This window comes from Oncorhynchus gorbuscha, linkage group LG15 (genome assembly GCF_021184085.1).
Source record: "Oncorhynchus gorbuscha isolate QuinsamMale2020 ecotype Even-year linkage group LG15, OgorEven_v1.0, whole genome shotgun sequence".
NCBI classification, from domain to species: Eukaryota; Metazoa; Chordata; class Actinopteri; order Salmoniformes; family Salmonidae; genus Oncorhynchus; species Oncorhynchus gorbuscha.
The window spans coordinates 82,133,671-82,158,402 of record NC_060187.1 but is presented as its reverse complement, the minus strand read 5'-3'; the positions used below and the strand labels follow the sequence as shown (position 1 = coordinate 82,158,402).

The following is a 24,732-nucleotide window of genomic DNA, read 5'->3' as shown; positions in this document are numbered from 1 at the left end:
GAGGGACTGTAAAGGAAACAGGTGAAGGAGAGAGAGAGGTACTGTAGAGGAAACAGGTGAAGGAGAGAGAGAGGTACTGTAGAGGAAACAGGTGAAGGAGAGAGAGGGACTGTAAAGGAAACAGGTGAAGGAGAGTGAGAGAGGGACTGTAGAGGAAACAGGTGAAGGAGAGTGAGAGAGGGACTGTAGAGAAAACAGGTGAAGGAGAGAGAGAGAGAAAGAGAGAGAGGGGGACTGTAGAGGAAACAGGTGAAGGAGAGAGAGGGACTGTAGGGGAAACAGGTGAAGGAGAGAGAGAGAGGGCCTGTCGAGGAAACAGGTGAAGGAGAGAGAGAGGTACAGTAGAGGAAACAGGTGAAGAGAGAGGGGGACTGTAGATGAAACAGGTGAAGAGAGAGGGGTAATGTAGAGGAAACAGGTAGGAGAGAGTAAGAGAGAGAGAGTAAGAGAGAGAGAGTAAGAGAGAGAGAGAGAGAGAGAGAGAGGTATTGCAGATAAAACAGGTAAAGAAGTTATAGAGATATGGATGGATACAGAGAAGAGGGAAATGCAGGACAAAAACAGCAATTTCATGAACATAGTTAATTAACCCTTACATACACCCCCCAAATACTATGTAAACACACACACACACACACACACCTTGGGTCTGAAGTTGTTGGTGGGCAGTATGTGTTCGTGCTGGGAGCGGAGCGTACCCCAGGGGTGGTAGAGCTTGAAACACTCGTTGCAGAAGTTGGACCTGCAGTCAGCACAGCCCTTAGTGGCCTCCAAGGACTGAGGAGCCTTACAGAAGCCACACATTATAGCCACGCTGCCCAGGCTCACTGTGTGTCTGTACCTGGAGCCAGACAGGGGAGGGGGAGAAACAGTGGAGATGGTGGGAGTTGATGCAAAAAGAGGAGAGTGAGAAGACAGAGCAACATTAAACCATAATGATGTCACTGTCCAAAAGCATTGTAGAGAGAGAGAGAGAGAGAGAGAGAGAGAGAGAGAGAGAGAGAGAGAGAGAGAGAGAGAGAGAGAGAGAGAGAGAGAGAGAGAGACCTGCCTGGAGGTGACAGCATTCCCTCCCACATATGCCCCCCTAGGCACAACTATGACAACATAACCAACAAAAACGGGTCACAACTCCTGCAGCTCTGTCGCACGCTGGGTATGTACATAGTCAACGGTAGGCTTCGAGGGGACTCCTATGGTAGGTACACATATAGCTCATCTCTTGGCAGTAGTACTGTAGACTACTTTATCACTGACCTCAACCCAGAGTCTCTCAGAGCGTTCACAGTCAGTCCACTAACACCCCTATCAGACCACAGCAAAATCACAGTCTACTTAAACAGAGCAATACTCAACCATGAGGCATCAAAGCCAAAGGAACTGAGTAACATTAAGAAATGCTATAGATGGAAGGAATGGAGTTTGGAAACCTACCAAAAAACAATTAGGCAACAACAAATTCAATCCCCTTTAGACAATTTCCTGGGTAAAACGTTCCACTGTAATAGTGAAGGTGTAAACTTAGCAGTAGAAAATCTTAACAGTATATTTGACCTCTCAGCCTCCCTATCAAATCTAAAAATCTCAAATAGAAAACCGAAGAAAATGAACAACAATGACAAATGGTTTGATGAAGAATGCAAAAATCTAAGAAAGAAATTGAGAAACCTGTCCAACCAAAAACATAGAGACCCGGAAAACCTGAGTCTACGCCTTCACTATGGCGAATCACTAAAACAATACAGAAATACACTACGGAAAAAGAAGGAACAGCATGTCAGAAATCAGCTCAATGTAATTGAAGAATCCATAGACATCTAACCACTTCTGGGAAAATTGGAAAACACTAAACAAACAACAACACAAAGAATTATCTATCCAAAATGGAGATGTATGGGTAAACCACTTCTCCAATCTTTTTGGTTCTATAACAAAGAACAAAGAGCAAAAACATATACATGATCAAATACAGATCTTAGAAACAACTATTAAAGACTACCAGAACCCACTGGATTCTCCAATTACATTGAATGAGTTACAGGACAAAATAAAAACCCTCCAACCCAAAAAGGCCTGTGGTGTTGATGGTATCCTCAATGAAATGATCAAATATACAGAAAACAAATTCCAATTGGCTATACTAAAACTCTTTAACATCATCCTTAGCTCTGGCATCTTCCCCAATATTTGGAACCAAGGACTGATCACCCCAATCCACAAAAATGGAGACAAATTTGACCCAAATAACTACCGTGGAATATGCGTCAACAGTAACCTAGGGAAAATCCTCTGCATTATCATTAACAGCAGACTCGTACATTTCCTCAATGAAAACAATGTACTGAGCAAATGTCAAATTGGCTTTTTACCAAATTACCGTACAACAGACCATGTATTCACCCTGCACACCCTAATTGACAACCAAACAAACCAAAACAAAGGCAAAGTCTTCTCATGCTTTGTTGATTTAAAAAAAGCCTTCGACTCAATTTGGCATGAGGGTCTGCTATACAAACTGATGGAAAGTGGTGTTGGGGGTAAAACATACGACATCATAAAATCCATGTACACAAACAACAAGTGTGCGGTTAAAATTGGCAAAAAACACACACATTTCTTCACACAGGGTCGTGGGGTTAGACAGGGATGCAGCTTAAGCCCCACCCTCTTCAACATATATATCAACGAACTGGCGCGGGCACTAGAAAAGTCTGCAGCACCCGGCCTCGCCCTACTAGAATCCGAAGTCAAATGTCTACTGTTTGCTGATGATCTGGTACTTCTGTCCCCAACCAAGGAGGGCCTACAGCAGCACCTAGATCTTATGCACCGATTCTGCCAGACCTGGGCCCTGACAGTAAATCTCAGTAAGACCAAAATAATGGTGTTGCAAAAAAGGTCCAGTCACCAGGACCACAAAAACAAATTCCATCTAGACACTGTTGCCCTAGAGCACACAAAAAACTATACATACCTTGGCCTAAACATCAGCGCCACAGGTAACTTCCACAAAGCTGTGAACGATCTGAGAGACAAGGCAAGAAGGGCATTCTATGCCATCAAAAGGAACATAAATTTCAACATACCAATTAGGATCTGGCTAAAAATACTTGAATCAGTCATAGAGCCCATTGCCCTTTATGGTTGTGAGGTCTGGGGTCCGCTCACCAACCAAGACTTCACAAAATGGGACAAACACCAAATTGAGACTCTGCACAAAGAATTCTGCAAAAATATCCTCCGTGTACAATGTAGAACACCAAATAATGCATGCAGAGCAGAATTAGGCCGATACCCACTAATTATCAAAATCCAGAAAAGAGCTGTTAAATTCTATAACCACCTAAAAGGAAGCGATTCCCAAACCTTCCACAACAAAGCCATCACCTACAGAGAGATGAACCTGGAGAAGAGTCCCCTAAGCAAGCTGGTCCTGGGGCTCTGTTCACAAACACACCCTACAGAGTCCCAGGACAGCAGCACAATTAGACCCAACCAAATCATGAGAAAACAAAAAGATAATTACTTGACACATTGGAAAGAATTAACAAAAAAACAGAGCAAACTAGAATGCTATTTGGCCCTACACAGAGAGTACACAGCGGCAGAATACCTGACCACTGTGACTGACCCAAAATTAAGGAAAGGTTTGACTATGTACAGACTCAGCGAGCATAGCCTTGCTATTGAGAAAGGCCGCCGTAGGCAGACATGGCTCTCAAGAGAAGACAGGCTATGTGCTCACTGCCCACAAAATGAGGTGGAAACTGAGCTGCACTTCCTAACCTCCTGCCCAATGTGTGACCATATTAGAGAGACATATTTCCCTCAGATTACACAGATCCACAAAGAATTCGAAAACAAATCCAATTTTGAAAAACTCTCATATCTACTGGGTGAAATTCCACAGTGTGCCATCACGAGAAAAGGGCAACCAGTGAAGAACAAACACCATTGTAAATACAACCCATATTTATGCTTATTTATTTTATCTTGTGTCCTTTACCATTTGTACATTGTTAAAACACTGTATATATATATATAATATGACATTTGTAATGTGTTTATAGTTTTGAAACTTCTGTATGTGTGATGTCTACTGTTAATTTTTATTGTTTATTTCACTTTATATATTATCTACCTCACTTGCTTTGGCAATGTTAACTCATGTTTCCCATGCCAATAAAGCCCTTGAATTCAATTGAATTGAGAGAGAGAGAGAGAGAGAGAGAGAGAGAGAGAGAGAGAGAGAGAGAGAGAGAGAGAGAGAGCGAGACAGAGAGACAGAGAGACAGAGAGACAGAGAGACAGAGAGAGAGAGAGAGAGTTTTTATAAAACCTTTATTTTTTACTCAAGTGTTAACATAAATAATGACACACTGCCTTTTCAGAAATGAAACAACAAATGTAATTCCTAAACAAAAATAAATACATAACATATACATTAAATTTATCTCATCAGCAAAAAATAATTCCGCCTCCTCTACAAAACAAAGCGCTCCTTCGTAGGTCCACTTCTCCTCAAATAATAGGAGATCTTTTACAGCTGAAAAGAACTCAAAATCTACTTTTATTCTTGCTTTCACTAATCCTTTAAAAACACATCTTACATCCTGCCCATATCCCGTTTCTATCTTATGTTTCCTACTCAGAAAAATTGACATCTTAGCTTGTCCCAAAATAAAATTTAACATTTGACATTTTCTTTTCTGTTGTTTACTATATTGAAAACCCCAAAATAAAAACAGTGTTATTGAAAAACTCCCCTACAGCTTTAAACAAAGATTCCAGCATTTCCAATAGAGGTTTTATCCTCTCACACTCCATAAAACAGTGAAAAATGGTTTCTCTTAAATTACAAAAAGGACATCCATCTCTAACATCTGAGTTAATAACAGATACAAAAGCATTAACTGCAATGATGCCATGTAAAACCCTCCATTGCATATCACCAGTACCCTTTTGTAACGGTGGTTTGTACAGTGTTCTCCATGCTGGCTTTACCTTGTCATCAATGCCCAATTTTACCCTCCATGGAGTGGCTTTTCTATTTTTCAATTTATCTTTATTCAACACCTTGACACACAAGTCCTTCCCATTCACCTCATCCAAACCCACCTCCTCCATCCCTCTCAAATCCAGCAATAATGTAACGAACTTCGTCTGTTGTTTGAAGAGAGTCAGACCGAAATGCAGCGTGTAGGTTACTCATGACTTTTAATGAAGATAATACGGTACATGAAATAACTGAAGAAGAAAACAACAAACGAGTGAAACTAATTACAGCCTATCTGGTGACTAACACAGCGACAGGTACAATCACCCACGAAATACAACGCGCACTCAGGCTACCAAAATACGGTTCCCAATCCGAGACAACGAGAATCAGCTGACTCCAATTAGGAATCGCCTCAGGCAGCCAAGCCTAACTAGACACACCCCTAATAATACACACTCCCAATTAATACAAACCCCAATACGAAATACAACATATAAACCCATGTCACACCCTGGCCTACCCAAACATATAACAAAAACACAAGATACAATGACCAAGGCGTGACAGAACCCCCCCCCCCTAAGGTGCGGACTCCGGGACGCACCTCAAGAGCATAGGGAGGGTCCGGGTGGGCGTCTGTCCATGGTGGCGGTTCTGGCTCGGGACGTGGACCCCACTCCATAAATGTCCTAGTTCCTCCCCTTCGCGTCCTAGGATAATCCACCTTCTCCGCCGACCATGGCCTAATAGTCCTCACTCTGATCCCCACATAACTGAGGGGCAGCTCAGGACCGAGGGGCAGCTCGGGACAGAGGGGCAGCTCAGGACAGAGGGGCAACTCAGGACAGAGGGGCAACTCAGGACAGAGGGGCATCTCGGGACAGAGGGGCAGCCCGGGACAGAGGGGCAGCTCGGGACAGAGGGGCATCTCGGGACAGAGGGGCATCTCAGGACAGAGGGGCAGCTCGGGACAGAGGGGCAACTCAGGACAGAGGGGCATCTCAGGGCAGCAGGGCAGCTCGGGACATAGGGGCAGCTCGGGACAGAGGGGCAGCTCGGGACAGAGGGGCAGCTCGGGACAGAGGGGCAACTCAGGACAGAGGGGCATCTCAGGACAGAGGGGCATCTCAGGATAGAGGGGCATCTCAGGACAGCAGGGCAGCTCAGGACAGAGGGGCAGCTCGGGACAGAGGGGCATCTCAGGACAGAGGGGCAGCCCGGGACCGAAGCAGCCCGGTACTGAGGGGAAGCCCGGTACTGAGAGGCAGCCTAGTACTGAGAGGCAGCCCAGTACAGAGAGGAAGCCTAGTACTAAAAGGAAGCTCAGTACTGAGAGGAAGCTCAGGCAGGTAGTAGGCTCCGGTAAATCCTGGCTGGCTGGTAGAACTGGATGATTCCGGTTGTCTGGCCGATCTAGAAGATCTTGGCAGACTGGCACTTCTGGCGGATCCTGGCAGACTGGCACTTCTGGCTGATCCTGGCAGACTGGTGACGCTGGGCCGACTGGCGGCGCTGGGCAGACAGGAGACTCCGGCAGCGCAGGAGAGGAGAAAGGCTCTGGCTGCGCTAAACAGGCGGGAGACTCCAACAGTGCAGGAGAGGAGAAAAGCTCTGGCTGCGCTGAACAGGCGATGCGCACTGGACGCGATGGACCGACTGGGAACACTGGTGGCGCTGGACAGACAGGAGACTCCGGCAGCGCAGGAGAGGAGAAAGGCTCTGGCTGCGCTAAACAGGCGGGAGACTCCAACAGCGCAGGAGAGGAGAACAGCTCTGGCTGCGCTAAACAAGCGGGAGACTCCGGCAGCGCAGGAGGGGAGAAAAGCACTGGCTGCGCTGAACAGGCGAGGCGCACTGGAGGCCTGGTGCGTGGTGCTGGAACTGGTGGTACTGGCGCGAGGACACGCACAGGAAGCCTGGTGCGGGGAGCTGCTACCGGAGGACTGGCACAGGATGGGCTAGACCGTGAAGACGTACTGGAGATCTTGAGAGCAGTGTAGGCACAGGACGTGCAAGGCTAGGGATGTGCACAGGAGGCCTGGTGCGTGAGGCTGGCACCAACTTCACCAGCTGACTAACACGCACCTCAGGTTGAGTATAGAGCGCTAACTCAGGTGCTATTAAATCCCCGACACGATCCGTCGGACGAATATTATATCTATAGCACCAAGCTAGCAACTCCCTCATTACTCTCCACTCCACTTTCCCCATTAACTCCTTCACAGTCTCTGCTTCGCTCACCTCTAACACTGGCTCTGGTTCAGGTCTCCTCCTTGGCTCCTCACGATGAACAAGGAGAGTTGGCTCAGGTTTATCTCCTGACTCAGCCATACTCTCCCTAAGCCCCCCCCCCAATAATTTTTTGGGGGTGACTTTCCGGTTTCCAACCGCGTCGCCGTGCTGCCTCCTCATACATGCACCTCTCCGCTTTAGCTGCTTCTATTTCCTCCTTGGGACGGCGATATTCTCCCGGCTGCGCCCAGGGTCCTTTACCGTCTAATTCCTCCTCCCATGTCCAAATCTCCAAATGATGCAGTCTCTCCCATTGCAACTGCTCTTCACGATTAACAGGGAGAGTAGGCTCAGGTCTGTTTCCTGACTCAGCCACTCTCTCTCTGCGCTTTCCCCCGTTACCTTCGGTTTTCGCTCTGTATAGCAATGCTTTCCTTCTCGATTCCATACGTGTATAGCCCTCTTCGCATTGCTGTAGGGAATCCCAGGCGGGCTCCTGCACTCGCTCTGGGTCGGCCGCCCACCTGTCGATTTCTTCCCACGTCGTATAATCCCTGCTTCTGCCGTCCATAACGTCCTCCTTTAGATCCTGCCAGTTCACACGCTGCTCGGTCTGTGAATGGTGGTGGGTGATTCTGTAACGAACTTCGTCTGTTGTTTGAAGAGAGTCAGACCGAAATGCAGCGTGTAGGTTACTCATGACTTTTAATGAAGATAATACGGTACATGAAATAACTGAAGAAGAAAACAACAAACGAGTGAAACTAATTACAGCCTATCTGGTGACTAACACAGAGACAGGTACAATCACCCACGAAATACAACGCGCACTCAGGCTACCTAAATACGGTTCCCAATCAGAGACAACGAGAATCAGCTGACTCCAATTAGGAATCGCCTCAGGCAGCCAAGCCTAACTAGACACACCCCTAATAATACACACTCCCAATTAATACAAACCCCAATATGAAATACAACATATAAACCCATGTCACACCCTGGCCTACCCAAACATATAACAAAAACACAAGATACAATGACCAAGGCGTGACAAATAACACCTTTCTTTCTGACTCTGGGATATTTGGTGTAATCCCTAGTCTTGGAAATGAGACGTCTTCATCTTGTACCTTCTTCTTGTGGCTACTAATCATACCCCATTCTTCCTCTGACAGAGCCTTCCTACAGCTCCCCAGCATTTGTCCGACAATCCTTTCCGACCTCATCCCCAAATGTTCTGCCACCCGTCTTCCATCCATTAAGGCGGGCCCAGCCATCACCATTAACTGTTTTAAGGTGATGATTTTCCCCTTCACCAGAATCTTGGAGAAATGTGGAACAGCTGCAGTTGTACAATCCAGACTTGCCCCATACACCAGAGGTTCCTCCAACAGCCAATGCACGGACTCCGCTGAAGTTCGTCTGGACACCTTCATTATGCTCCATACTCTGAGAAGGCCTCTGTAAAACAGAGGTACTCCCTCCCTAGAAATCTGGCTACTATCAACCAGAAATAAAGCCTTCTTTAAACCTAATCCTCCAACCCACTGTAATATAAGACCTGCCACCCCTCTCCACACCACATTTTCCGGTCCATAAAGCAACCTTTGAATAAACTGAAACCGGAAAGCAGCAGCCCTACTAGCAAGATGTACAAGACCTTGTCCCCCCTCTTCTTTTGACAAATACAAAACACTTTGTGGAACCCAGTGATATTTATCCCAAAAGAAATCCACAATAATTGCCTGTATCTTAGCCAGAAGGCCAGATGGTGGTTCTAAAACTGACAACAGATGCCACAGTGCAGAGGCAATCACATTGTTAACTATAATAGTGCGCCCCCTATATGACATACGAGATAATAACCACCGCCATCTCCTCATCCTCCCTTCCACCATTTCAACCACCCCACTCCAATTTTTTTCCATAGTCCCCTCATCTCCTAGGTATACTCCAAGATACTTAAAACCTCCCGTACACCATTCTAGCCCCTCTGGCAAAGCCATGATCCCTCCAGACCATTCTCCAATCTGTAAAGCACAACTCTTTTTCCAATTTACCTTTGCAGAGGATATTCCCCTAAAACGATCAACCATTAGACTCAAGCTATCCACCTCCGCTTGATTTTTCACTAACACAACTACATCATCAGCATAGGCTGAGAAACGAATAGGAAGAATATCCTCTGAAAGGTACACCCCTGCAATGCGACTTCTAATGCTATTTAGTAGTGGCTCTATAGCAATGGCATATAACATCCCTGACATAGAACATCCCTGCCTAATACCTCTACACACTTTAAAAGGAGCACTCAAACCACCGTTAACCTTCAATACACTTTCAATGTCACCATATATCACCTTTATCATGGCAATAAAACCAGAGCTGAACCCAAACGCCTCAAACGTGTGCCATAAATATTGATGTTCAACTCGGTCAAATGCCTTTTCCTGATCAATTGAAATTAGACCAGCATCCAACCCAATAGCCCTAGAGACATCCAAAAAATCACGAATCAGAGAAATGTTATCCCCTATCTGCCTGCCAGGAACACAGTAGGACTGATCCGTATGTATGATTTGCCCCATCACCTCCCTCAGCCTGTTGGACAAAGCCTTTGACAATATCTTATAATCAGTGCACAATAAAGCCACCGGCCTCCAGTTCTTCACCTCCATCGGGTCACCCTTTTTGGGCAGTAGGGTGAGAACAGCCCTTCTGCAGCTTATTGGTAGTAACCCTCCGGTTAAACTATCATTAGCTACTTCTAACCAATCCTCTCCCAACATAGTCCAAAAAGACTTTAAAAAGTCAACGGGAAGCCCATCAATGCCTGGTGCCCTTCCATTTTCCATGCCTTTTAATGCAGTGTATAAATCCTGCAAAGACAATGGTTGCTCAAGCTGAACCTGAGCTTCTGCAGCCACCTTTGGGAGCCCATCAAAGAACTGCTGTGTCACTGTTTTATCCTCTTTGTACTCACACTTGTAGAGCTCAGCATAGAACTCTCCTGCCCTCTTTCTAATGTCACTAGGGCTAGTGAGCTCTTGTCCAACAGCTGATTTGAGACAATGAATAATTTTTCTTTGTCCATTATTTTCTCTAAACCAAATAAAAATTTGGATGAGGCATCCATTTCAGATATTCCCTGAAATGTACTTCTCACCAGTGCCCCCTGTGCTCTGATATCCATCAGGTCTGCCAATGCAGCTTTTCTCCTCTTGAGGGCCCGAGTATGGCCTCGATCTCCTGTGGTCTCAACCAACGTCATGAGTTCCACTATTTCAATCTCTAGGGCTTTCATTGATCTGGTGATATCTTTGGTGACATTCCTCGTGTATTGATTACAGAATTGTTGAATCTGGATTTTCCCTATATCCCACCACTGTTGAAGGGATACAAAACTGGCCTTTTGAGACCTCCACCTCTCCCAGAAAAAACTGAAACAGTTCCTGAAGTGAGCATCACTCAATAAAGTTCTATTAAAATGCCAGTATGCGCTTTTGGGTTTTACATGGTTAATGAACACCACCTCTGTTATTAAACAATGATCAGAAAACCCCACTGGAGTTATCACACTTGATTTACAGACCTGAGATTGATGCTCAAAAACATAAAACCTATCTAACCTGGCCATAGAGATGATGTTCTCTCTCACATGCGCCCAGGTGTACTGCCTTGTTCCTCCATGTTGACTCAATATCCCTCAAATATCACACAATTCATTTGTTACAATGAGGCGTTTTAAAAACATCCTTGAGGCTATATGAGGTTCTTGGTGATTTCTATCTAAATCACTAACTGTGCAGTTAAAATCCTCAGCAATAAACACATAATCTTCTTTGTTACATTTCTCAATGGTATTTGATAATGTCTCTAAAAAACATACCCTCTCAACTGTCATCACTGGGGCATATACATTTATCAGACACATAGTGATGTTTTCATACCTTGCTCTAACTTTTAATAACCACCCCTCAACTACCTCTTCAACCTCATTTGACAAAGGCAAAAACCCTTTTGAGAACAAGATAACCACACCCCCACTTTTTGAGTTTTTATGACTACACACCACTGTCCCCCCCCACTCCTGTTGCCACATAACTTCACTTTTCAAATTACTATGCGTTTCTTGTAGAAAAATTATGTCACTTCCCTTTCCCCTAATTAACTCATACACCATGGCTCTTTTTTTAACATCTCTTGCCCCATTTACGTTTAAAGAAGAAATCTTAAAACTGCTCATGGATAAAAAAATATATACAGAGGAATATACAGCCACCACATCTCTTTACAGAGTTAAAACTGCAACTGAACTCTTTCATTTTCTTTAGAATTTACATCACTTATCACTCTCGTGACCACTTTCTTGAGTCTAGCAATTTCAGGGCTTTTCAAACTCCCCCCTGTAATTTTTGACACCAGAAACTTTGCTGATTCAATAAACAATTCACGTTCAGGGAAAAAATCAGTTACATTCTAATCCTGCATATATTTCTTCCCTTTTGTCAACTTCAGAAATTGACGTATCTTCTCGATCCCATACCTCCCTTCCACCCCATTTATCAGACTATATTGTTGTGACGCGTCAGATGACTCACTCTCGCTAACCTCCCCAGAAGAAAACTCCACCATCTCTACACCTGGTTCATCTTCAGCTGATTTATCAATCTCTACCTTTCTCTTAGAATTAGACCCTTCACCACCCCTTAAATTCTTACTTTTACTCCTCGGTATTTTGAAAACATCCGCTTCCTTTTCCGTTATTTCAATCTCCTCTTGACTTCCAATTTCATTTTCCAGCACCACCTCAGCGACGGTAGTCGCAATCTCACCTACTGTTTCCCCTCCCTCTTTGTTCTGTTCTACCACAATTGCCACCGTATTCACACTGCCTTCCTCTCCTACTTTTCCAACCACATCTGCCCACCTTCTCTCTTCCCCTGCACCCTTAGTATTTTCATCCCTTCTCGGTGGTGCATTATTTGCAACCGCACTAAAGCTACTACCAGGCTCAGCTCGCTCATTCTCGGGACAATTACGCACCAAATGCCCCCTCTCTTCCACATCCAAAACATTTCATTGATTCAGTAGATGCATAGAAGACATAATCAAATCCATCAATCTTAAAACTAAACGCTAAATTCAGTTCATCTCCTTCCTTTTTAAAAATCATATGCACTTGTCTCCTATGAGACACGACATGTTTCAACAAAGGAGATTTGCATCCAAAAGGAACTTTCTTTATTGTAGATACTATTTGACCATGGTTATATCCCTCTCATCCCCACCCCCCTAAGTTTTAGATGCACTATTGTTAGGTCCTGTCCCACTGTCTCTGGGATAAGAGCCAACCATTTTGAAAAGAAGGTCGACGAGATCCTACAAGACCATGGCTTCTAACTCTCGCCATAACACTTCATCTCTAACAAATGGTGGCACGTTAGAAAGCATAACTTTCTTCGCCCTACCGGGATTCATAAGCGTCTTGAAATACCGGCGTCTGTGTCTCCTTCTCCAACACAACACCTCACCCCTCTCAACTATTTTATTCACCTTTTTCAATTGAATCTAAGAATATCACTACAGACCGCTATTCATCCTTGAGGCTGATTTGATGCCATCATACCCAATGATAGCACCCACAGCCAAGCGACATTCTTCCACTGAACACCCTGTCGCAGCAGGAATCTTTACTCCATGCCTCCGACTAAGTTTTTCAAACTCTTCATTTCCGCGAGTGGCCATAGCAACCAGCCCCACCCGCTGGTTGTGCCCTCGCGAAAAACCAACCTCAAAGATCCCACCACCCCTATACGTGCTTAGTGATAGTTAAACAAGATACCCTTAAAACAACTAAACTAATCAATATATATATATATACCAAAACCCGATAGAGTGAAAATAAATTCCATTCGAAAAACCAACTACAAGACCATGGTGATGCCTATACGGGAGCTGTGAGGGGAACGGCACCTCAGTACCTCCAGGTTGAAAATAAATTCTATTCGCTCTCACAATCACACCTGCTTGACAACTCACTCCCAGCATGCACTCCCAGCATGCACTCCGACGAGAGAGAGAGAGAGACAGAGAGACACAGAGAGAGAGAGAGAGAGAGACAGGGAGAGAGAGAGACACAGAGAGACAGAGAGACAGAGAGACAGAGAGAGAGAGAGAGAGAGACTGGACGTGGGTTAGGTAAAGGTTAGGAAGGGAGGATGGAGAGGGGGTGTGAGAAGGAGAGGGGGTGTAAGAAGGAGAGGGGGTATGAGAGGTGAGAAGGAGCTGGGGGTGAGAGGTGAGAAGGAGAGGGGGTACTGAGAGGTGAGAAGGAGAGAAGGAGAGGGGGTATGAGAGGTGAGAAGGAGAGGGGGTATGAGAGGTGAGAAGGAGAAGGGTGTGAGAGGTGAGAAGGAGAAGGGGTATGAGAGGTGAGAAGGAGAGGGTGGGGTGAGAATGAGAGGTGAGAAGGAGAAGGAGAGGGGGTGTGAGAGGTGAGAAGGAGAGGGGTATGAGAGGTGAGAAGGAGAAGGAGAGGGGGTATGAGAGGTGAGAGGTGTGAGAGGTGAGAAGGAGAGGGGGTATGAGAGGTGAGAAGGAGAGGGGGTATGAGAGGTGAAGAAAGAGAGGGGTGTGAGAAGGAGAGGGGGTATGAGAAATGAGAAGGAGAGGGGGTATGAGAGGTGAGAAAGAGAGGGGGTGTGAGAAGGAGAGGGGGTATGAGAAATGAGAAGGAGAGATGGTATAAGAGGTGAGAAGGAGAGGGGTGTGAGAGGAGAGAAGGAGAGGGGTTATGAGAGGTGAGAAGGAGAGGGGGTATGAGAGGTGAGAAGGAGAGGGGGTATGAGAGGTGAGAAGGAGAGGGGTATGAGAGGTGAGAAGGAGAGAGGGTGTGAGAAGGAGAGGGGTGTGCGAGGTGAGAAGGAGAGGGGGTATGAGAGGTGAGAATGAAAGGGGTATGAGAGGTGAGAAGGAAAGGGGTTATGAGAGGTGAGAAGGAGAGGGGGTATGAGAGGTGAGAAGGAGAGGGGGTGTGAGAAGGAGAGGGGGTATGAGAGGTGAGAAGGAGAGGGGTATGAGAGGTGAGAAGGAGAGGGAGAAGGATGAGAGGTGAGAAGGAGAGAGGGTGTGAGAAGGAGAGGGGGGTGTGCGAGGTGAGAAGGAGAGGGGGTATGAGAGCTGAGAAGGAGAGGGGGTATGAGAGGTGAGAAGGAAAGGGGGTATGAGAGGTGAGAAGGATAGGGGGTGTGAGAGGTGAGAAGGAGAGAAGGAGAGGGGGTATGAGAGGTGAGAAGGATAGGGGTGTGAGAGGTGAGAAGGAGAGGGGTGTGAGAGGTGAGAAGGAAAGAAGGAGAGGGGGTATGAGAGGTGAGAAGGAGAGGGGGTATGAGAAGTGAGAAGCAGAGGGGTATGAGAGGGTGAGAAGGAGAGGGGGTATGAGAGGTGAGAAGCAGAGGGGGTATGAGAAGTGAGAAGGAGAGGGGGTATGAGAGGTGAGAAGGAGAGGGGGTATGAGAGGTGAGAAGGAGAGGGGGTATGAGAGGTGAGAAGGAGAGGGGGTATGAGAGGTGAGAAGCAGAGGAGGGGGTATGAGAGGTGAGAAGGAGAGAGGGTGTGAGGTGAAAGAGAGGGGGTATGAGAGGTGAGAAGGAGAGGGGGTATGAGAGGTGAGAAGGAGAGGGGGTATGAGAAGTGAGAAGGAGAGGGGGTATGAGAGGTGAGAAGCAGAGGGGGTATGAGAGATGAGAAGGAGAGGGGGTATGAGAGGTGAGAAGGAGAGGGGGTATGAGAGGTGAGAAGCAGAGGGGGTATGAGAGGTGAGAAGGAGAGGGGTATGAGAGGTGAGAAGGAGAGGGGGTATGAGAGGTGAGAAGGAGAGGGGGTATGAGAGGTGAGAAGGAGAGGGGGTATGAGAGGTGAGAAGGAGGGGGGAGGTGAGAAGGAGAGGGGTGAGAAGGAGAGGGGGTATGAGAGGTGAGAAGGAGAGGGGGTATGAGAGGTGAGAAGCAGAGGGGTATGAGAGGAGTGAGAAGGAGAGGGGTATGAGAGGTGAGAAGGAGAGGGGGTATGAGAGGTGAGAGGTGAGAAGGAGAGGAGAGGGGGTATGAGAGGTGAGAAGGAGAGGGGGTATGAGAGGTGAGAAGGAGAGGGGGTATGAGAGGTGAGAAGGAGAGGGGGTATAAGAGGTGAGAAGGAGAGGGGGTATGAGAGGTGAGAAGGAGAGGGGTATGAGAGGTGAGAAGGAGAGAGGGGGTATGAGAGGTGAGAAGGAGAGAGGGTGTGAGAAGGAGAGGGGTGTGCGAGGTGAGAAGGAGAGGGGTATGCGAGGTGAGAATGAAAGGGGGTATGAGAGGTGAGAAGGAAAGGGGTTATGAGAGGTGAGAAGGAGAGGGGTATGAGAGGTGAGAAGGAGAGGGGTGTGAGAAGGAGAGGGGGTATGAGAGGTGAGAAGGAGAGGGGTATGAGAGGTGAGAAGGAGAGGGGGTATGAGAGGTGAGAAGGAGAGAGGGTGTGAGAAGGAGAGGGGGTGTGCGAGGTGAGAAGGAGAGAGGGGGTATGAGAGGTGAGAAGGAGAGGGGGTATGAGAGGTGAGAAGGAAAGGGGGTATGAGAGGTGAGAAGGATAGGGGTGTGAGAGGTGAGAAGGAGAGAAGGAGAGGGGTATGAGAGGTGAGAAGGATAGGGGGTGTGAGAGGTGAGAAGGAGAGGGGGTGTGAGAGGTGAGAAGGAGAGAAGGAGAGGGGGTATGAGAGGTGAGAAGGAGAGGGGGTATGAGAAGTGAGAAGCAGAGGGGTATGAGAGGTGAGAAGGAGAGGGGGTATGAGAGGTGAGAAGCAGAGGGGTATGAGAAGTGAGAAGCAGAGGGGGGTATGAGAGGTGAGAAGGAGAGGGGGTATGAGAAGTGAGAAGCAGAAGGGGTATGAGAGGTGAGAAGGAGAGGGGGTATGAGAGGTGAGAAGCAGAGGGGGTATGAGAAGTGAGAAGCAGAGGGGGTATGAGAGGTGAGAAGGAGAGGGGTATGAGAAGTGAGAAGGAGAGGGGGTATGAGAGGTGAGAAGGAGAGGGGGTATGAGAAGTGAGAAGGAGAGGGGGTATGAGAGGTGAGAAGCAGAGGGGGTATGAGAGATGAGAAGGAGAGGGGTATGAGAGGTGAGAAGGAGAGGGGGTATGAGAGGTGAGAAGGAGAGGGGGTATGAGAGGTGAGAAGGAGAGGGGGTATGAGAGGTGAGAAGGAGAGGGGGTATGAGAGGTGAGAAGGAGAGGGGGTATGAGAGTGAGAAGCAGAGGGGGTATGAGAGGTGAGAAGGAGAGGGGTGTGAGAGGTGAGAAGGAGAGGGGGTATGAGAGGTGAGAAGGAGAAGGAGAGGGGGTATGAGAGGTGAGAGGTGTGAGAGGTGAGAAGGAGAGGGGGTATGAGAGGTGAGAAGGAGAGGGGGTATGAGAGGTGAGAAAGAGAGGGGGTGTGAGAAGGAGAGGGGGTATGAGAAATGAGAAGGAGAGAGGGGGTATGAGAGGTGAGAAAGAGAGGGGTGTGAGAAGGAGAGGGGGTATGAGAAATGAGAAGGAGAGATGGTATAAGAGGTGAGAAGGAGAGGGGTGTGAGAAGGAGAGGGGTATGAGAAATGAGAAGGAGAGGGGGTATGAGAGGTGAGAAAGAGAGGGGTGTGAGAAGGAGAGGGGGTATGAGAAATGAGAAGGAGAGGGGGTATGAGAGGTGAGAAAGAGAGGGGGTGTGAGAAGGAGAGGGGTATGAGAAATGAGAAGGAGAGATGGTATAAGAGGTGAGAAGGAGAGGGGTGTGAGAGGAGAGAAGGAGAGGGGTTATGAGAGGTGAGAAGGAGAGGGGGTATGAGAGGTGAGAAGGAGAGGGGGTGTGAGAGGTGAGAAGGAGAGGGGGTATGAGAGGTGAGAAGGAGAAGGAGAGGGGGTATGAGAGGTGAGAGGTGTGAGAGGTGAGAAGGAGAGGGGGTATGAGAGGTGAGAAGGAGAGGGGGTATGAGAGGTGAGAAAGAGAGGGGTGTGAGAAGGAGAAGGAGGGGTATGAGAAATGAGAAGGAGAGGGGGTATGAGAGGTGAGAAAGAGAGGGGTGTGAGAAGGAGAGGGGGTATGAGAAATGAGAAGGAGAGATGGTATAAGAGGTGAGAAGGAGAGGGTGTGAGAGGAGAGAAGGAGAGGGGTTATGAGAGGTGAGAAGGAGAGGGGTATGAGAGGTGAGAAGGAGAGGGGGTATGAGAGGTGAGAAGGAGAGGGGGTATGAGAGGTGAGAAGGAGAGAGGGTGTGAGAAGGAGAGGGGTGTGCGAGGTGAGAAGGAGAGGGGTATGAGAGGTGAGAATGAAAGGGGGTATGAGAGGTGAGAAGGAAAGGGGTTATGAGAGGTGAGAAGGAGAGGGGTATGAGAGGTGAGAAGGAGAGGGGGTGTGAGAAGGAGAGGGGGTATGAGAGGTGAGAAGGAGTGGGGGTATGAGAGGTGAGAAGGAGAGGGGGTATGAGAGGTGAGAAGGAGAGAGGGTGTGAGAAGGAGAGGGGTGTGCGAGGTGAGAAGGAGAGGGGGTATGAGAGCTGAGAAGGAGAGGGGGTATGAGAGGTGAGAAGGAAAGGGGGTATGAGAGGTGAGAAGGATAGGGGGTGTGAGAGGTGAGAAGGAGAGAAGGAGAGGGGGTATGAGAGGTGAGAAGGATAGGGGGTGTGAGAGGTGAGAAGGAGAGGGGGTGTGAGAGGTGAGAAGGAGAGAAGGAGAGGGGGTATGAGAGGTGAGAAGGAGAGGGGGTATGAGAAGTGAGAAGCAGAGGGGTATGAGAGGTGAGAAGGAGAGGGGGTATGAGAGGTGAGAAGCAGAGGGGGTATGAGAAGTGAGAAGCAGAGGGGGTATGAGAGGTGAGAAGGAGAGGGGGTATGAGAAGTGAGAAGCAGAGGGGGTATGAGAGGTGAGAAGGAGAGGGGGTATGAGAAGTGAGAAGCAGAGGGGGTATGAGAGGTGAGAAGGAGAGAGGGTGTGAGAAAGAGAGGGGGTATGAGAGGTGAGAAGGAGAGGGGGTATGAGAGGTGAGAAGGAGAGGGGGTATGAGAAGTGAGAAGGAGAGGGGGTATGAGAGGTGAGAAGCAGAGGGGGTATGAGAGATGAGAAGGAGAGGGGTATGAGAGGTGAGAAGGAGAGGGGGTATGAGAGGTGAGAAGGAGAGGGGGTATGAGAGGTGAGAAGGAGAGGGGGTATGAGAGGTGAGAAGGAGAGGGGGTATGAGAGGTGAGACGGAGAGGGGGTATGAGAGGTGAGAAGGAGAGGGGGTATGAGAGGTGAGAAGGAGAGGGGGTATGAGAGGTGAGAAGGAGAGGGGTATGAGAAGTGAGAAGGAGAGGGGGTATGAGAGGTGAGAAGCAGAGGGGTTATGAGAGGTGAGAAGGAGAGGGGGTATGAGAGGTGAGAAGGAGAGGGGGTATGAGAGGTGAGAAGGAGAGGGGGTATGAGAGGTGAGAAGGAGAGGGGTATGAGAGGTGAGAAGGAGAGGGGGTATAAGAGGTGAGAAGGAGAGGGGGTATGAGAGGTGAGAAGGAGAGGGGTATGAGAGGTGAGAAGGAGAGGGGGTATGAGAGGTGAGAAGGAGAGGGGGTATGAGAGGTGAGAAGGAGAGAGGGTGTGAGAAGGAGAGGGGGTGTGCGAGGTGAGAAGGAGAGGGGGTATGCGAGGTGAGAATGAAAGGGGGTATGAGAGGTGAGAAGGAAAGGGGTTATGAGAGGTGAGAAGGAGAGGGGGTATGAGAGGTGAGAAGGAGAGGGGGTGTGAGAAGGAGAGGGGGTATGAGAGGTGAGAAGGAGAGGGGGTATGAGAGGTGAGAAGGAGAGGGGGTATGAGAGGTGAGAAGGAGAGAGGGTGTGAGAAGGAGAGGGGGTGTGCGAGGTGAGAAGGAGAGGGGGTATGAGAGGTGAGAAGGAGAGGGGGTATGAGAGGTGAGAAGGAAAGGGGGTATGAGAGGTGAGAAGGATAGGGGGTGTGAGAGGTGAGAAGGAGAGAAGGAGAGGGGTATGAGAGGTGAGAAGGAGGGGGTGGAGAGGTGAGAGGAGAGAAGGAGAGGGGGTGTGAGAGGTGAGAAGGAGAGAAGGAGAGCAGGGGTATGAGAGGTGAGAAGGAGAGGGGGTATGAGAAGTGAGAAGCAGAGGGGTATGAGAGGTGAGAAGGAGAGGGGGTATGAGAGAGGTGAGAAGCAGAGGGGGTATGAGAAGTGAGAAGCAGAGGGGGTATGAGAGGTGAGAAGGAGAGGGGGTATGAGAAGTGAGAAGCAGAAGGGGTATGAGAGGTGAGAAGGAGAGGGGTATGAGAGGTGAGAAGCAGAGGGGGTATGAGAAGTGAGAAGCAGAGGGGGTATGAGAGGTGAGAAGGAGAGGGGTATGAGAAGTGAGAAGGAGAGGGGGTATGAGAGGTGAGAAGGAGAGGGGTATGAGAAGTGAGAAGGAGAGGGGGTATGAGAGGTGAGAAGCAGAGGGGGTATGAGAGATGAGAAGGAGAGGGGGTATGAGAGGTGAGAAGGAGAGGGGGTATGAGAGGTGAGAAGGAGAGGGGGTATGAGAGGTGAGAAGGAGAGGGGGTATGAGAGGTGAGACGGAGAGGTGAGGGGTATGAGAGGTGAGAAGGAGAGGGGGTATGAGAGGTGAGAAGGAGAGGGGGTATGAGAGGTGAGAAGGAGAGGGGGTATGAGAAGTGAGAAGCAGAGGGGGTATGAGAGGTGAGAAGGAGAGGGGGTATGAGAGGTGAGAAGGAGAGGGGGTATGAGAGGTGAGAAGGAGAGGGGGTATGAGAGGTGAGAAGGAGAGGGGGTATGAGCTAAATGTGCTACTGTACGGTCTGTTCTGTTCTGTCCTGTCCTGCTCTGCCTTCAGAAGTAGGCTTTTTTAAATGTTATCCAACTTCCTGACCTGGATCCTTCAGCTGTGTTCTGTGTTCCTGCAGACTGCACTGTTTCTACTTCCAGTGAGCTATGGACTCTCAACAAGCCCACTCTTTACTGACAGAGACAACCCAGCCTCCAGGGGAGAGAGAACAGCTGCAGCAAACTCCTCTGAAACTGCTGCTGCTGCATCTCAAACAATGGATATTATATCTCTCCCTCTATCCCTCTCTCTCTCTCTCTCTCTTATCCCAATTATTTCCCACTCTCTCCCTATACCTCTCCCAAATCTATCTTCCCTTCTCTATGTGAATCTCAGTAGTCTACAAAGGCCTCCTCTCTTCCTCTCTTTCAGGCTATTTATGAGAATCACAATGTCTATGTGTTTGTCTCTTGAAGCGTTCAGAACCTCAACTTGTTGTTCAGAAAGTCCATTTAACGTCCGTGTGAATGATGAAGTCACCTCAGCTTCCCAGTTCCCACACACTCAGCTGGTTAGGCCCTGCTTCAGGAGAGGGGGGTTTCTCCCCGTACCAAAATCAATGATTTTATGTCCCATTTATAAAGCACTATTGACTTTTCATTATTTTTGTGCTTAACTTTATTTCCTGCAGGATTGGTTCAGAACCTACATTCCTCTGTAAGTAAGCAACTCTCTCTACGTGTCTGTCTGTCTGTCTGTCTGTCTGTCTGTCTGTCTGTCTGTCTGTCTGTCTGTCTGTCTGTCTGTCTGTCTGTCTGTCTGTCTGTCTGTCTGTCTGTCTGTCTGTCTGTCTGTCTGTCTGTCTGTCTGTCTGTCTGTCTGTCTGTCTGTCTGTCTGTCTGTCTGTCTGTCTGTCTGTCTGTCTGTCTGTCTGTCTGTCTGTGTGTGTGTGTTTGTACCTCTCTACAATGCGTTCCAATGTGAGATTCCTGAGGCAATTGGTCAGTCCTCTCTCCCCCAGCTCCACCTCCTTGTGACAGGACGGACAGGGGAACAGCATGGGGGCAGGAGACATGTCCTTACGACGACGCCCGGGGTACGTCCCAAAACCTGAGAGGTGGGGGGAGGAGGGGGTAAGTTTGGAGAGGGAGAGAGGAGACAGCGTGAGACAGAAAGTAATCAGTATGAGTGTGATAGTTCCATCACAGTTTGATAGAACTAGAGCCATACTGTTCTATCACCTGACTGCACTGCACACTACATGCTGACACAGACAGAAACTGCTGCTTCACACCTAGAACACCTGCTAGTTCACACACACACACACACACACACACACACACACACACACACACACACACACACACACACACACACACACACACACACACACACACACACACACACACACACACACACACACACACACACACACACACACACACACACTACTGCCCCCCAACTCTCTCTCTCAACATCTCTCTCTCAGCGTCTTTGAAGTGTTATGATGTATGAACCAGTCATATAAACTGCATCTACAAAACATTAACAACACCTGCTCATTCCCTGACATAGAGTGACCAGGTGAATCCAGGTGAAAGCTATGATCCCTTATCGTAGATGAAGGGGAGGAGACAGGTTAAATAAGGATTGTAATCCTTGAGACAACTGAGACATGGATTGTGTATGTGTGCCATCCAGAGGGTGCATGAACAAGACAAAGGATTTTAGTGCCTTTGAACAGGGTCTGGTAGTAGGTGTTAGGCGCACCAGTTTGTGTAAAGAACTGCAACGTTGCTGCGTTTTTACGCTCAACAGTTTCCTGACTGTATCAAGAATGGTCCATCACCCAAAGGACATCCAGCCAACTTGACACAAAAGTGGAAAGCATTGGAGTCAACATGAGCCAGCATCCAAGTGAAATGCTTTGGACACCTTGAGGCTGTTCTGAGGGCAAAAGGGGGTTCCTAATGTTCAGTATACTCTGTGTATATAGAGAGTTGGACCATTGCAGTTGAACGTTCCGAGAGCGACTCTTTCTCCTACATACAGTTGAAATCTGAAGTTTACATACATTTAGGTTGGAGTCATTAAAACTCGTTTTTCAACCACTCCACAAATGTCTTGTTAACAAACTGTAGTTTTGGCAAGTCGGTTAGGACATCTACTTTGTGCATGACAAGTCATTTTTCCAACAATAGTTTACAGACAGATTATTTCACTTATAATTCACTGTATCACAATTCCAGTGGGTCAGTAGTTTACATACACTAAGTTGACTGTACCTTTAAACAGCTCGGAAAATTCCAGAAAATGATGTCATGGCTTTAGAAGCTTCTGATAGGCTAATTGACATCATTTGAGTCAATTGGAGGTGTACCTGTGGATGTATTTCAAGGCCTACCTTCAAACTCAGTGCCTATTTGCTTGACATCATTGAAAAATCAAAATAAATCAGCAAAGACCTCAGAAAACAAAAAATTGTAGACCTCCACAAGTCTAGTTCATCCTTGGGAGCAATTTCCAAACACCTGAAGGTACCAAGTTCATCTGTACAAACAATAGTATGCAAGTATAAACACCATGGGACCACGCAGCTGTCATACTGCTCAGGAAGGAGACGCGTTCTGTCTCCTAGAGATGAACGTACTTTGGTGCGGAAAGTGCAAATCAATCTCAGAACAACAGCAATGACCCCAAGCATACTTCGAAAGTTGTGGCAATACGGCTTAAGGCCAACAAAGTCAAGGTATTGGAGTTGCCATCACAAAGCCCTGACCTCAATCCCATAGAAAATGTGTGGGCAGAACTGAAAACGCGTGTGTGAGCAAGGAGGCCTAAATACCTGACTCAGTTACACCAGCTCTGTCAGGAGGAATGGGCCAAAATTCACCCAACTTACATAAGCATTTGGAAGAATACCCGAAACGTTTGACCCAAGTTAAACAATTTAAAGGCAATAATACCAAATACTAATTGAGTGTATGTAAACTTCTGACCCACTGGGAATGTGATGAAATAAAAGCTGAAATAAATAATTCTCTACTATTATTTTGACATTTTACATTCTTAAAATATAGTGGTGATCTTAACTGACCTAAGACAGGGAATTTTTACGAGGATTAAATGTCATGAATTGTGAAAAACTGAGTTCAAACTTATTTGGCTAAGGTGTATGTAAACTTCCGACTTCAACTGTAGCTATTACTAAGTGAAAATTGACACTTCCAAATTGTGTTGTTTATTTCAGATAGATTTCCAAACCAACGAAGACACACCAACACCGTACAGACTTGGATGCACATTATGCAGAATGGTAATCAATAAATACCTGTTTTAAATTGGCAGTTCTGTTTTGTTTGTTTACAGCGGGTCATTTCATAGGGAACTGGAGGAGGAGCTCTCCTATTGTTACCTCATCAACGTTCAGACAATAAATACCTGTTTTAAATTGGCAGTTCTGTTTTGTTTGTTTACAGAGGGTCATTTCATAGGGAACTGGAGGAGGAGCTCTCCTATTGTTACCTCATCAACGTTCAGACAATAAATACCTGTTTTAAATTGGCAGTTCTGTTTTGTTTGTTTACAGAGGGTCATTTCATAGGGAACTGGAGGAGGAGCTCTCCTATTGTTACATCATCAACGTTCAGACAATAAATACCTGTTTTAAATTGGCAGTTCTGTTTTGTTTGTTTACAGAGGGTCATTTCATAGGGAACTGGAGGAGGAGCTCTCCTATTGTTACCTCATCAACGTTCAGACAATAAATACCTGTTTTAAATTGGCAGTTCTGTTTTGTTTGTTTACAGAGGGTCATTTCATAGGGAACTGGAGGAGGAGCTCTCCTATTGTTACATCATCAACGTTCAGACAATAAATACCTGTTTTAAATTGGCAGTTCTGTTTTGTTTGTTTACAGAGGGTCATTTCATAGGGAACTGGAGGAGGAGCTCTCCTATTGTTACATCATCAATGTTCAGACAATAAATACGCTCACATGGCAGATGTTCTGATACCTGGCTGGACTATTTGATATACAGTACCAGTACAAAGTATAGACACTGGCAGCTTCATTAAATAGTACCCGCAAAACACCAGTCTCAACGTCAACAGTGAAGAGGCGACTCCAGGATGCTGGCCTTCTAGACAGAGTTCCTCTGTCCAGTGTCTGTGTTCTTTTGCCCATCTTAATCTTTTATTTTTATTGGCCAGTCTGAGATAAGGCTTTTTCTTTGCAACTTTGCCTAAGTCAGCATCCGGGAGTCGCCTCTTCACTGTTGACGTTGAGACTGGTGTTTTGCGGGTACTATTTAATGAAGCTGCCAGTTGAGGACTTGGGGCGTCTGTTTCTCAAACTAGACATTCTAATGTACTTGTCCTCTTGCTCAGTTGTGCACCGGGGCCTCCCACTCCTCTTGCTATTCTGGTTTGAGACAGTTTGCGCTGTTCTGTGAAGGGAGTAGTACACAGCGTTGTACGAGATCTTCAGTGTCTTGGCAATTTCTCGCATGGAATAGCCTTCATTTCTCAGAACAAGAATAGACTGATGAGTTTCAGAAGAAAGGGGCTTTGTTTCTGGCCATCATGAGCCTGTAATCGAACCCACAAATGCTAGGGTCAGTTTGTTATATCTGGAGTACTTCTCCTGTCCTATTCGGTGTCCTGTGTGAATCTAAATGTGCGTTCTCTAATTCTC

The 24,732-nt window shown here is 47.3% G+C and overlaps 1 protein-coding gene across 2 annotated transcripts in view; it reads right to left on the bottom strand.

Annotated features, from left to right (window-relative positions):
• The window catches only part of LOC123998223 (tripartite motif-containing protein 46-like), a 47,907-nt gene that overhangs the window by 15,886 nt on the left and 7,289 nt on the right, over positions 1-24,732 (bottom strand). For both annotated transcript variants that reach the window (XM_046303255.1, XM_046303257.1), the window contains exons 3-4: positions 20,996-21,146; positions 643-841 (exon numbers count right to left, since the gene is read on the bottom strand). In XM_046303255.1, the coding sequence (XP_046159211.1) occupies positions 643-841; positions 20,996-21,146 (350 nt within the window). The remainder of the gene's footprint in view (positions 1-642; positions 842-20,995; positions 21,147-24,732) is intronic.